This window comes from Pleurodeles waltl, chromosome 4_1 (assembly GCF_031143425.1).
Source record: "Pleurodeles waltl isolate 20211129_DDA chromosome 4_1, aPleWal1.hap1.20221129, whole genome shotgun sequence".
In the NCBI taxonomy this organism is placed as follows: domain Eukaryota; kingdom Metazoa; phylum Chordata; class Amphibia; order Caudata; family Salamandridae; genus Pleurodeles; species Pleurodeles waltl.
The window spans coordinates 856,918,725-856,932,571 of NC_090442.1; the positions used below are offsets into that span (position 1 = coordinate 856,918,725).

A 13,847-nucleotide genomic window follows, 5' to 3' on the forward strand; every position below is an offset into this window, starting at 1 on the left:
CACATTCTTCACTGTCCTTCCTCTTCCCTCTTTTGTAAAGTGGCTACTTTTAACATCTAAAAAGCTCGCAAATGAGTATTCACCACACCTTTACCAACAATTGTTCACATTCCTTGGGGGAAAGGAAAAGTTAAGATATAAACATCATCTTGAACTTTGGTACTTACCTACGGCTCCACTCCATCTTTTCGAGGTGGTATGGAGCCAGTGCAGAGCTGCACAACACCACCTATCGGTGCACAAGAGGATTGGAAAATAATTCTCAAGTTATAGTCTGGTGCACTGGGCGCTATTTTAAGTGGAGGAATCTGCAGGTGGATAAAGTATCCACCAGAACGAGCATGTCAAATTAAATAGATTGTAATAAAAAAAAAGAATAATGGCCATGCTAGAATGTGTGTCTTACGTGATGGAGAAAATGAGACTACGCTTGCAAACAAAATGTAGACTTCTTAACTTGGATTATTTGCTGTGGAGTGATCGAAGGATCATTCTTATCTTGCCTCTTTCATGTTCCCATTCTTTATAAAATATGTACGGTTGCAATTGTATAAAATAGAACCTTAATAATTGTGTGTGCCATGCACACTTTATTATTATTATTATTTTTTTTCAAATATTGTACTTGTAGTGGTATACATTGTAAATTATTTCTTTTTGCAGGCTGTACAGGATCGAGACAACCAAATCACAATGCTGTCAGAGCAAGTAGGACAATACACCAAAGAAATGGAAAATAATGCACTTGTTATAGAGGACTTGAAAATTCAACTCCAAAAGGATAAAGGTGAATTTCATTGGTTTAGCCACATTGCCAAGTTTAAAGGTATTTTTCTGGTTTACTTTGCATCGTATAACGCCAAAAACATTTGCGCATACTCAGGAAGTGTCAAGGATTGCAACTTGAGCCAGGCGGCCTACGTACCGAGGTCATGACTGCTCCCATTTGGAGTGAAAATGTCTGACTTATCTTCTGTACAGTTCCTGGATCCCTAGATGCTTTTTTAGACTGTGTGATTCCTTCTCTACCAAGATATGGGTCCAGCTACCAAATCCCTTTACTTCTTAAAAGAAAACACGCCTTAAATAGGTCGGCGGGACAAGAGTGCTGGCTCTAGAACATGATTTCAAACGACGGAGTTTTAACTGGCTAGGGCTGTCTGTCAGTTTTTTCTATAGTTGTGTCCTTAGAGCAACTGTTACGACTCACAATGATTTTTTCCCAGAACATATTTGAGTAGAGGCGCTAAGCATTATTTTCTATTGTAAGAACTGTCATTTTACTGCCTGAGTAAGTGTGTTATTTTTACTCATCTGTGTAACTGCTTCTTTTAAACCATGTTTGTTTTTACTTGTTTTCCAAACAATGGGAAATGTTCCTTTTATAGACTTCTCAGCATACATAAGATTATGTAACTGAAACTTTAATTTTATTGTATAGTTTTAAGATTTTCCAAGTGCCTTTGACGTCAAGTTTAATGAGGAGAAGTTTCATCGTTCATGTGAACTCTTTAGTATGCCTGTAGAATGCTGGATCTTTAAGATATTATCTTCCCTTCCTCACTTAATTTTGATCATTTTCTTACACAGTACTCGTCCCCTGTTTTCACTGATATAACTTCTCTTCCTTGAAGGTCTCTTCACACATTCAAGATCAGAAGGACGTTTTAGAGTTCTGTTTTCTCGGCCATTGATGATGAAATTCCAAGCACTTGATTTGAATTTTGTACAGTGCGAAATGTCTAGGCTTAACAAAATCTAAATATCCATATCTTGATATAGAATAGAGAGGAAAAACAATCCTCCCTGATTGCTGGAGAACCATCAGACTGCATTGGAAAAAATCAAGGACTCTTTTTCTTGTTAATTTAATAGTTGATGCTATGCTCCTCGAGGCAGAGATCAATGAATTGTCACATGGAGGTTACTGCCTGCTGCGTAGAATCTGCTCTGATATTTATTCATGCACGATGCTTAAATCAGTTAGTCTTATTTAATTAAATCCTCTTTTTCACTGTTGTATCGTTGCTATGAATGGTAGATGAACTTGCCATAGTATTCTGCATTTAAGAATATTAATGAATATGACACAATGGAGAGTAACTTCCTTTTAATAATAGTTCTTTGATTGATAGCTTACTTAGGGGGTTATTCTAACTTTGGAGGAGTGTTAATCCGTCCCAAAAGTGACGGTAAAGTGACGGATATACCACCAGCCGTATTACGAGTTCCATAGGATATAATGGACTCGTAATACGGCTGGTGGTAAATCCGTCACTTTTCCGTCACTTTTGGGACGGATTAACACCTCCTCCAAAGTTAGAATAACCCCCTTAAAGTCTTAAACCTTCTCTGTCTCACAATAGAGCCGTATGTTGGTAATAACATATTGATAAAGTATTGTACCCAACTGGTCCATTAAATTGAAATGAGGCTAAAGGTCACTGCACTTCTTTCTAGAAGACTTGGGGAGAGTGCTACTCTAAAGTGACAATATCAAGTTTCCTCTTTAGTCAAGCTGCTGCATATATATTTTATTCTAAATGTTCCTTTTAAAATCTATTGTTGATAGTGTGCTTTGACATTGATCTCTGCAACAAGAATGCTCTGCTGCAAATGACCTTATCCTTATTTGTTTTTAATAAATAAAGAAATGTTACAAAAAAGAGGTTTCTAACACCCAGTTAACGGTATTTTCCTACAAAGAGCTATGACTCTGGACACTGATAAATTATATTAAATATTTTTGACATGGAAGTGATTTTGGTTTTCAAAGTCATTATTGCTGGTACCCCAAACATTGGTGAAGATTATTATTTATAATTTTAAACAAATGAGCTATCCTTGATGGAGACCTAGGTTTCAAAGTAGCTAGCTTTACCTCACTTTCCTGGGTCGGGAAATCTTTTCAGTAAACTGAAGAAATGCTGCTGCCAAACCCTATAATAGATATGGCTTAACTGGAAGCAATACTGAACAGAGATATTTGAAGAACAAATTTCACACAAAACCTACACTTTTAATCAATCACAATAACTCAAATTGAAAACGGAGATGTTACTGTGTTACTGTAGGAAAATGCCACTGTTGGCATGGTTACCCCCTAACCTTTTGCCTTTTGTTGATGCCAGCTTTGATTGAAAGTGTGCTGGGACCTTACTAACCAGGCCCCAGCACCAGTGTTCTTTCCCCTGAATTGTACCTGTGTCTCCACAATTGCCACAGCCCTGACACACAGTTAGGTCCCTTGTAAAAGGTACCCCTGGTACCAAGGGCCCTGTGGCCAGGAAAGGTTTCTAAGGGCTGCAGCATGTATTATGCCACCCTGAGGACCCCTCACCCAGCACATGCACACTGCCTCACAGCTTGTGTCTGCTGGTGGGGAGAAAAAGACTAAGTCAATATGACACTCCCCTCAACAGGAACTGTAACACCTGGCACTGAGCCTCAAAGGCTCAAGCCTGGTGTTACAGCGCGCCAAGGCACTCCAGCTAGTGGAGATGCCCACCCCCGTACACAGCCCCCACTTTAGCAAGTCCTGGGAAATAATGAGGAAAAGAAGGAGTCGTCACCCCTCAGCCATGTCCCCCCCCTAAGGTGACCAGATGAGGTGACGCCCTCCTTGGAAAATCCTCCATCTTCTTTTGGAGGATTTAGCACAATAGGAATAGGGATGTGCCCTTACATCCCCCCCACCCCCCCCCCCCCACTCCCGAGGAGGCACTAGGAGGGTGTACGCACCCTCAAGGACAGTAGCCATTGGCTACTGCCCTCTAGCCCTTAAACACCCCTAAATTTAGTATTTAGGGGCAATCCTGATCCCAGGAAATCAGATTCCTGATGACCCACAAAGAAGAAGGTCTGCCTAGCTGAAAAACCCTGCAGAGACGGAGGACTACAACTGCTTTGGCCCCAGCCCCACGGGCCTGTCTCCTTCTTCCGAGAACTTGCACCAGCGATGCGTCCTGCGGGCCCAGCGACCTCTGCTGACTCCGAGGACTGCCCTGCACCTCAGAAGGCTCAAGAACTCCTGTGGACAGCAGACCTCTCCAACCAAGCAAGAAGAAACCATCTTTAAGGGGACTCTCATCTCACTCCAGAAGTGTGAGTCCCCACCACTCTGCACCCAACGCCCCTGGCCCATGTCCAGAGAAACCAACGACCCAGAGAGGATCCCCAGGCGACTCTGATGACGTGTCCACCCTGGGCTAACCTCTCTGCATGGCCACGATAATGCCTGCAGAGGGAATCCCTCTGACCCCTCTGACTGCGACTGCCCGGGGCGAAGATATCCATCACCTGGTGAAGCACAGCTGCCGCAGCCCCCAGGCCTGTGAGAAACCGATCACTGGTACAGCAGTGACCAGCAGGCGGCCCTCACTCTTGCCCAAGCCAACATTACGCCAACTCTATCTTTTCGTAAGAATACAATTAACTTGTACACTTTTGCATTTCTACAGTACACAAATTACTGCTCTTTTCAATCCTAGACATATGTAATTTTCCAGTCTGAACCATGTTGGCCCTCTCTAAGATATTCTTAATTAGGCAGCCATATTAAAGTGAAATTTCAAGTACATTCACAGCGATGTAATACATCATGATTTGTCTGTGCCTATAAATACCACCTTAAAACCTCCATGCTGCTTGAAGTGAGCATGATCTGAATGTAAATCTGGACAATATACAATGTCATAGTGCAACTGTAGGAAGCTGGCTCTGTGCACACTATATCAAAATGAGATATAGTGTGCTCAGAGTCCAGGGGTTCCCCAAGAAGCTTGACAGAGGCAATAATTGATAATTCTAATGCTCTATTTTGTGGTAGTGTGGTCGAGCAGTAGGCTTATCAGAGGGTAGTGTTAAGCATTTGTTGTACACACACAGGCAATAAATGAGGAACACACACTCAAAGACTTACTCCAAGCCAAAAGGGTTTTATATAGAAAAATATATTTTCTTAGTTTATTTTTAGAACCACAAGTTCAAGATTTTAAGTAAATACATAAAATGCAAGGTACTCTGCACAGGTAAGTTAGGAACTTTGAATTAGATCAATAACATATACAGTTTTTGTTAAAATGGTAATAAGCTATTTTAAAAGTGGACACTGCAAAAAATCAACAGTTCCTGGGGGAGGTAAGTAATGGTTAGATTGTGAGATAAGTTAGACACTTACAAGTCTCAGTTCCTGGGCATAGGCATCCCACCACTGGGGGTTCAAGGCAACCCCAAAGTTACCACACCAGCAGCTCAGGGCTGGTCAGGTGCAGAGGTCAAAGAGGTGCCCAAAACACATTGGCGCTTATGGAGAACAGGGGTGCTCCGGTTCCAGTCTGCCAGCAGGTAAGTACCCACGTCCTCGGAGGGCAGACCAGGTGGGTTTTGTAGAGCACTGGGGGGGACACAAATAGGCACACAAAACACACCCTCAGCGGCACACGGCCAGCCGGGTGCAGTGTGCAAAGCAGGCGTCGGGTTTTAGATAGGAAACAATGGAGAGACCCGGGGGTCACTCTAGCGGTGCAGGCAGGCACGGGGGTTCTCGGGACAGCCACCACCTGGGCTAGGCAGAGGGTTGCCTAGGAGTCACTCTTGCTCTGGGGTTTGGTTCCTTGAGGTCCTGGGGGCTGCGGGTGCAGTGCTTGGTCCAGGCGTCTGGTCCCTTGTTACAGGCAGTCCCGGTCAGGGGTAGCCTCTGGAGTCGCTGTGGGGGACCAGGGGGTCGTCTCGGGCTACTCACGGGGTCGCAGTCACAGGGGAGTCCACCCTGTGGTATTGGTTCTATGGATCAACAGCCGGGGGCGTCGGGTGCAGAGTGTGAAGTCTCACGCTTCCAGCGGGAAGAGTGAGTTCTTTGAAAGTTGCTTCTTTGTTGCAAAGATGTAGCTGTTATTGAGCAGAGCCGCTGCTCACGGAAGTTTCTTGGTCCTGGGCGTCAAGGCAGTCCTCTGAGGCTTTAGAGGTCACTGGTCCCTGTTGGATGCGTCGCTGGTTGCAGGTTTTCGACAGGCCGGTAGGGCTGGGGCCAAAGCAGTTGTCGTTGTCCGTTGTCTCTGCAGGCTTGTAGGTCAGCAGTCCTTCTTTGTAGTTCAGTTTGCAGGAATCTGATTTCCTGGGTTCTGGGGTGCTCCTAAACACTAGATTTAGGGGTGTGTTTTAGGTCTTGGAGGGCAGTAGCCAATGGCTACTGTCCTTGAGGGTGGCTACACCCTCTTTGTGCCTCCTCCCTGTGGGGAGGGGGGCCACATCCCTAATCCTATTAGGGGAATCCTCTAAAACTAAGATGGAGGATTTCTAAAGGCAGGGGTCACCTCAGCTCAGGATACCTTAGGGGCTGTCCTGACTGGTGGGTGACTCCTCCTTGTTTTTCTAATTATCTCCTCCAGCTTTGCCACCAAAAGTGGGGGCAGTGGCCGGAGGAGCGGGCATCTCCACTAGCTGGGATGCCCTGGGGCGCTGTAACAAAGGGGATGATCCTTTGAGGCTCACCACTAGGTGTTACAGTTCCTGCAGGGGGAGGTGAGAAGCACCTCCACAGAGTACAGGCTTTGTTCCTGGCCCCAGAGTGACAAAGGCACTCTCCCCATGTGGCCAGCAACTCATCTGGTTGTGGCAGGCTGGCAGAAACTGGTCAGCCCCACACTAGAAGTCAGATTGGTATTCAGGGGGCATCTCTAAGATGCCCTCTGGGTGCATGTTACAATAAATTGCACACTGGCATCAGTGTGCATTTATTGTGCTGAGAAGTTTGATACCAAACTTCCCAGATTTCAGTGTAGCCATTATGGAACTGTAGAGTTTGTGTCTGACAATTCCCAGACCATATACTCTTATGGCTACCCTGCACTTACAATGTCTAAGGTTTTGCTTAGACACTGTAGGGGCATAGGGCTCATGCACACATGCCCTCACCTGTGGTATAGTGCACCCTGCCTTAGGTCTGTAAGGCCTGCTAGAGGGGTGACTTACCTATGCCACAGGCAGTGTGAGGTTGGCATGGCACTCTGAGGTGAGTGCCATGTCGACTTAGTCATTTTCTTCCCACCAGCACACACAAGCTGTGAGGCAGTGTGTATGTGCTGAGTGAGGGGTCCCCAGGATGGCTTAAGACATACTGCAGCCCTTAGAGACCTTCCCTGGCATCAATGCCCTTGGTACCAGGGGTACCAGTTACAATGGACTTATCTGTGTGCCAAGGCTGTGCCAATTGTGGAAGCAAAGGTACAGTTCAGGGAAAGAAGACTGGTGCTGGGGCCTGGTTAGCAGGGTCCCAGCACACTTTCAATCAAAACTTAGCATCAGCAAAGGCAAAAAGTCAGGGCGTAACCATGCCAAGGAGGCATTTCCTTACAATGTCTATTACTATTCTTTATTAAGGCCTGTTGATGACAGCTTTTTGCTTCTGCTCTCTGTGAGAAAGTAGCCTCTTTCTAGCATGGTTACCCCCACTTTTGGCATGTTTGTGAGTGTGTGTCAGTGTGTTTTTACTGTGTCACTGTGATCCTGCTAGCCAGGACCCAGTGCTCATAATGAATACCCTATCTGTCAGTGTGTTTTGCCTTTCTCACTGGGATCCTGCTAGTTAGGACCCCAGTGGTCATAGTTTGTGGCCTAATGTGTGTGTTGTGAATAGTGCTTAACTGTGTCACTGAGGCTCTGCTAACCAGAACCTCAGTGCTTGTGCTCTCTCTGCTCTTAAAGTTGTCACTATAGGCTAGTGACTTCATTTACCAATTTCATTTGGCACACTGGAGCCCTCCTTATAAGTCCCTAGTTTATGGTACCTAGGTATTCAGGGCATTGGGGTTCCAGGAGATCCTTAGGGGCAGCAGCATTCCTTTTGCCACCCATAAGCAGCTCAGACAAATCCTTTCACAGGACTGTCACTGCAGCCTGCGTGAAACAGTGCACCCACTATTTCAAAGCCATTTTCACTGCACTTAAGTAACTTATAAGTCACCTATATGTCTAACCTTCATTTACTGAAGGCTAGGTGCAAAGTTAATAAGTGTGAGGGCACCCTTACACTAGCAAAGGTGCCCCTACGCAGGCCAGGGCCAATTCCACGGACTTTGTGAGTGCGGGGATGCCATTACATGCGTGCACTACATATAGGTCAATACCTCTATGTAGCTTCACAATGGTAAATCCAAATATGAGCATGTAAGGTGTCTAAGATCATGAAACTGTCCCCCCCCATTCCAAATCTGGTAATGGGGAGCCAATTCCATGCATCCTGGGGGCTCCACTATGGACCCCCAGTACTGCCAAACCAGCTCTCTGAGGCTTGCACTGCAGCTACAGCAGCTGCCACCTCACAGACAGGGCTCTGCCCTCCCAGGGTCTGAGCAGCTCAGTCCCAGAAAGGCAGAACAAAGCATTTCCTTTGGGAGGAGGGTGTTACACCCTCTCCCTTTGGAAATAGGTGTTCCAGGCTAGGGAGGTGTAGTGTCCCAGAGCCTCTGGAAATGCTTTGAAGGGCACAGATGGTGCCTTCCTTGCATAAGCCAGTCTACACCAGTTCAGGGACCCCAGTCCATGCTCTGGCGCGAAACTGGACAAAGGAAAGGGGAGTGACCACTCCCCTGTCCATCACCACCCCAGGGGTGGTGCCCAGAGCCCCTCCAGTGTGTCCCAGACTTCAGCCATCTTGTTTTCCAAGGTGTGGGGACACTCTGGAGGCCTTCGAGTGGCCAATGCCAGCAGGTGACGTCAGAGACCCCTCCTGATAGATCCATACCTGATAAGATAGCCAATCCCCCTCTCAGGGCTATGTAGGGTCTCTTTTGTGGTTTTCTCTTCAGATTCTGCTTGCACGTTTCCATCAAGAATTCTCTGCAACTACTACTTCATCCTCTGACCTCGGATTGACTGCAGACTGCTCCAGGAACCGCTGTAACAGTAACAAAGTATCCAGAAGGGCTACCTTTCCTCTGCAACTTCAGCTTGAGCCAGCAACTGCAACAGTTTCCATGGTGTGCACGCTCTGGGGACACCCTGTCTTCACCCTGCACCAGAAGGACCGAAAAAATCTCCAGTGAAGTGATGGAGTCACTTGCCTGTTCCAGCAGGCACTTTCTATCACAATGACTGGTTCTCTTGGAAACCTTTCCTGGTGATGAGCTTGCTCCTTGGAAAACAGGTGGTGGACCCCTTCGACACAGACTGTCCTAAGGTCCTGCTGTCCAAATTTAGAGGAGGTAAGAGCTCTCCTTCCCCATTTGCGACAGTACCCCTGTGCACCCCATCATCTTCACATCCTGAGGCCTCTGTGCACTATTTGTAAGAATCCTTTGTGCACAGCCTGGCCCAGGTACACAGCACTCTATCCTGCGACGCTTAACTCGCCGAGTTGTTCTCCAGCGGCGTAGGACCTTCTTTTGTAGTGCTGCAACAACCACCATTTGCACTGCCTTTGTCCCCGTGTCCTAGGACCTCCGCGGGTGCTGCCTGGTCATCTGTGGGTTTCCTCCAGTGTTGGGAGCCCCCTCTGTCTCCTCAGTTCAAGTTGAGGCCCCCAGGTCCCTCCTGGGTCCAGGCAGCGCCACTTTGAAGCAATCCGCGACATTGCTTCAACCAAGGCTTGTTGGAAGAATCCAGCGCCAAAACTCGCCTGCATCCAACATCTCCACGTGGGACATCCATTGCATCACGCGGGAACCCGCAGCCATCTTCCCTTCGTGCATTTCTACAGTCTTCGTGCAACCGGGGACTCTTGTTGTGCACACGCTCCTAGGTTGGCAGGGGCTCATGTCCTTCCTGGAACCTTCTCTGACTTCTGGACTTGGTCTCCTCTCTTTGCAGGTCTTCAGGTCCAAGAATCCACCATTTGTTGTTTGCAGTCTTGCTTGGTTCTTGCAATAACTCTAATCACAACTTGCAGTGTGTCCTAAGTAAACTTGCACTACTATACTCCTACTTTCCTGGGCTCTGGGGTGGGGTATTTTACTCACTTTTGTGGTTTTCTTGCTCTCCCAGCGATTCTCTACACACTACACTTGTCTAGGGGGGAATTCGTGATTCGCATTCCACTTTCTCAGTATATGGTTTGTATTGCCCCTAGACCTATTTTCTCCTATTCTATTCAATAGCATTTTTCTATTGTTTTCACTCCAGAAGGAGTATTGCCTCTAAGATATTTTTGGTCTTGTGTCACCCAAATAAACTACCTTTTTTGTTGGTAACACTGAGCATTGTACTTGTGTATAAGTACTGTGTAACTATAGTGGTATTGCAGGAGCTTTGCATGTCTCCTAGTTCAGCCTAAGTTGCTCTGCTACAGCTACCTCTGTCAGCCTAAGCTGCTAGAACACTACTACATTTCACTAATAAGGGATAACTCGACCTGGTATAAGGTGTAAGTACCCAAGGTACCCACTACAAACCAGGCCAGCCTCCTGCACTCTCCGGGAGCTATTTTATTTGTGACCCTAGGTCTCTTGAACTCCTGATGGTACATATTTTTTTCTTTTTCTCTGAACACGGACTTTATGCCCAAGAGATAGTTTTCTGTATGGTATGTTCCCTGTTCTGTGTGTCCCATCTACTCTATTCCTTATAGGCATTACAAGATATATTTGGGTACTTTTAGTATCTCTTATAGAGAGCTTATTATAATGACTCCTTGGGAGCCTTTCTACATGGCTCTCTGCTTTGCCCAAGAGCCTATTTATGGTGCAACTCTCGTTTTTCCTTGGTTTCATCTTTGAAGCGTTACTTATGCTTCTTTTTCAGTTGTTCTACTTCTCTTGAGAGACTCTTTCCCAGTGCGGAGCAGTAGGGCAAGTGGGAAGGCCGTTCATCATCTGTGCATCCTTGCACTTCTTTAGCGAGCTTCTGTTGCTATACCTCAACAGGATGGCCCCTGCTGCTGGTCTCTCCTGCACTGGTATTAAACAGGCTCAAATTCCTTCTTGTTTTCTTCACTTTATACTTGTATCCTGCTGGTGTTCCTTGTTTGTGATATCTTGCCTACTTTACTAGTCCGTAGAGCACTCTTCTCTTGTGCTGTTGGTCTTGCTGTCATTACATTGACTCTTCACCGCAAGGAAATGTTTCATACTTGCTTATGGCTTAGAGGCAAGGTCCTGTAGCTTTGCTGCTACAGGCACCTCTTATTCAGGAGTCCACACACCTCCCAGGGACTCAAGATATCTACATATTTAATTTTAAGGTGCCGTCATGTTGCCATCTTCTGTGTTGGTGGCTATCTTCCATCTTATGATGGATATTTGGTTATTTACACAACATTCCTTAGTGGTCTAGTGCTTAGGATTCAATGCTCTCACCGCCGTGACCCGGATATTATTCCCGGTTACAGAAGGTTTCATGTTTTTGTTCCTGAACATTACGGCTCAAACTTGCTTGGGACTAGATCGTGATGGGGATTGGTTACTCCCTTCAGACATGAGCTTTTTGGTCAGTTCCTTTCACTCTATTCTACAGGGTGTCATATAATTTCTAGCCCTCTGGGGTAGCTATAACACTTATTCGTTGTTGTTAGGATTCCTTACTTCATAAGGGAATATGCCCCTCTTGTTGAGTCCTTCATTTCTTTCAGAAAATACCCATATACATTAGTATAATAAAAGCGTTGGGTGTACTTTGTCTTATAACTTCCAGCGTTTTAATGCCTCCTGTTTCTTGTAGGGATGTAGTTGCAAGCTGGCTATTCACATAGAGCACCAAAAAGAAGTACACTGTGCAGAGAGTCTAGTGGATCCCCAATTGGCGTTGAAGAGGCAAAAGTAGATAGGACTAATACTCTATTTTGTGGTAGTGTAGGCGAGCAGTTAGGCTTATCAGAGGGGAGTGCTAAGCATTTGTTGTACTCAAATAGGCAATAAATGACACAAACACTCAAAGAATAAATCCAAGAACAATTTAGAAAAATAACAATTATTTTCATATATGTTTCAAACCTAAGAACTTCCTAATCGGGTAAGTAGATGTAGGAAGCGGGCCTGGTGTGTGGTGGATGCCTAAGGTACTAATACCTTACACCGGTGCAGGTACCCCCTATTAGTGTAGTGTACGCAGTGTCTAGACGCCAGGCTCTCTAGAGGTAGCAGTGGATGAACAGCCAAGGCTTATCTAGGAGACATGCAAAACTACTGCAGTCACACACCACTTAAACACATGAAAGAAAAAACTGAATTGTACAAAAATAAAGCTACTTTATTTTTGGTCACACAATACCACATAGTACTAGAAGGGCACCCTCCAATAGGAGGTAAGTAATACACTAATTATATACACTAGTAAACAGCAATAGGCATAGAAAGGTTAGAAAACAGTGCAAATGTAGATAACCAATAGTGACCCTAGGGGGAGCCCAAACCATATACAAAAAAATGCAATGCGAACCCCAGGACCCCTACCCAGGTAAGTGGAATGTGTAGAGGGGAGATGGGAGTACTAGAAAACCAGAGGTAAGTAACAAAATACCCCCCAGCAACCAGGGAAGCAGGAGTACATCACAGGAATTTCCCCAAACTACCAAAAGAAGAAAAAGGTGAAAAGAAGACACCCAGACAAGACTGGAAGAAACCAGCGGTAGATTCCTGGAGAGGAAGACTTGGGGAGAGAGGGGACCAAGTCCGAAAGTCACAGTGGAGTCCAGGAGGAGTAGGAGCTACTACCCACCCAGCTGTACTTGGAGGATTGGTCGACGATGTGGAAGAACAAGTCAGCACTGCAGCCCTGGAGCCGGAGAAGAGTTCCTGAGGGATGCAGATGGGTGTTGGTGCAGGAATTCCACCAACAAGTCTTGGCAAAGGCAAATTTGCGGTTAGTGGAAAAGTGGCCCTGCTGGGGACCAGCAAGACCCAGTGTCGCGTAGGCTCTCATTATTCTAATGAGACTACTGGATTTTGAGCAGCAAGATCATCCACGGTGTGGGAGACTGAGTCTGACCCACTGTGGTTGACACCTGTCGCTCCAAATCTTGGTTTTGCTCCAGCCAACTAGCAGTGCCTCGTCTCTCCCAAGAGGTAGAGATGATTGGGCAGCCGAGCGCATGACATATCATATTTCTCAGGGAAGTCGTGGTCACTGAGGTCGCATCCGGTTCTCTCATTCACAATTCGATCTCATATATAAATGACAATAAAAAGCAGTATGCGTTTTAAAGACTGATTTCATAAAACGACTGCATTTTAGATAGCAAAGCGTGAGCTGCAATAACCAGGACGACACAACATGACAATATTAAAATGGTGACGAGGAGAGTGAAGCATAAGAATAGCGCTATCGTATTGTCACTAGAATCTATAGACTATTTCCGATCTGAGTCATAATCTGAGCACAGCATGTTAAGCTCTAATTCTGCCTTTCAGCTTCCCCCGGGAGGACAACAACCCTCATACCTGAGCAAAGGCATGTATACCTGAGCAAAGGCATGTAGTCTGCGCTAGCATCTGCAGCGAAGCATTCAGCAGTCAGCATACAGTCGTGGTTCCCTGGCTGGAATCTCCCTCTTAACGTGTAATGGGACCAGGAAGTGTTTTTATAATAACACAGCTGATGTTCTAAGAAAATGTCCCTACGTAAGGAAGTGTATTTTCTACAAATATTGGAGACTAAACTTCTAACACGTTCACCGGCAATGTACCAAACTGTAGCCTTGACTGAAGCACAAAGTGATCAAGAATGTCTTGTATGAGAACACAGTGCTGGGCTAAGCAAAACAGTCAGATAAAAATAAAACAAGACTGTAAAACTGGTTATTGTAAAAATAACAATGCGAAGCAGAATAAAATATATCTAGGTCAAAGTGCACAGCGGCCTAGTGTGTTAAACTAACGTGCATGGAGCTATAATGAAAATGGCTACACAACACCCTC

The 13,847-nt window shown here is 45.7% G+C and overlaps 1 protein-coding gene across 2 annotated transcripts in view; it reads left to right on the forward strand.

Moving 5' to 3' along the window:
* The window catches only part of CEP290 (centrosomal protein 290), a 1,276,764-nt gene that overhangs the window by 248,193 nt on the left and 1,014,724 nt on the right, over positions 1 to 13,847 (forward strand). For both annotated transcript variants that reach the window (XM_069229617.1, XM_069229618.1), the window contains one exon: positions 664 to 787. In XM_069229617.1, the coding sequence (XP_069085718.1) occupies positions 664 to 787 (124 nt within the window). The remainder of the gene's footprint in view (positions 1 to 663; positions 788 to 13,847) is intronic.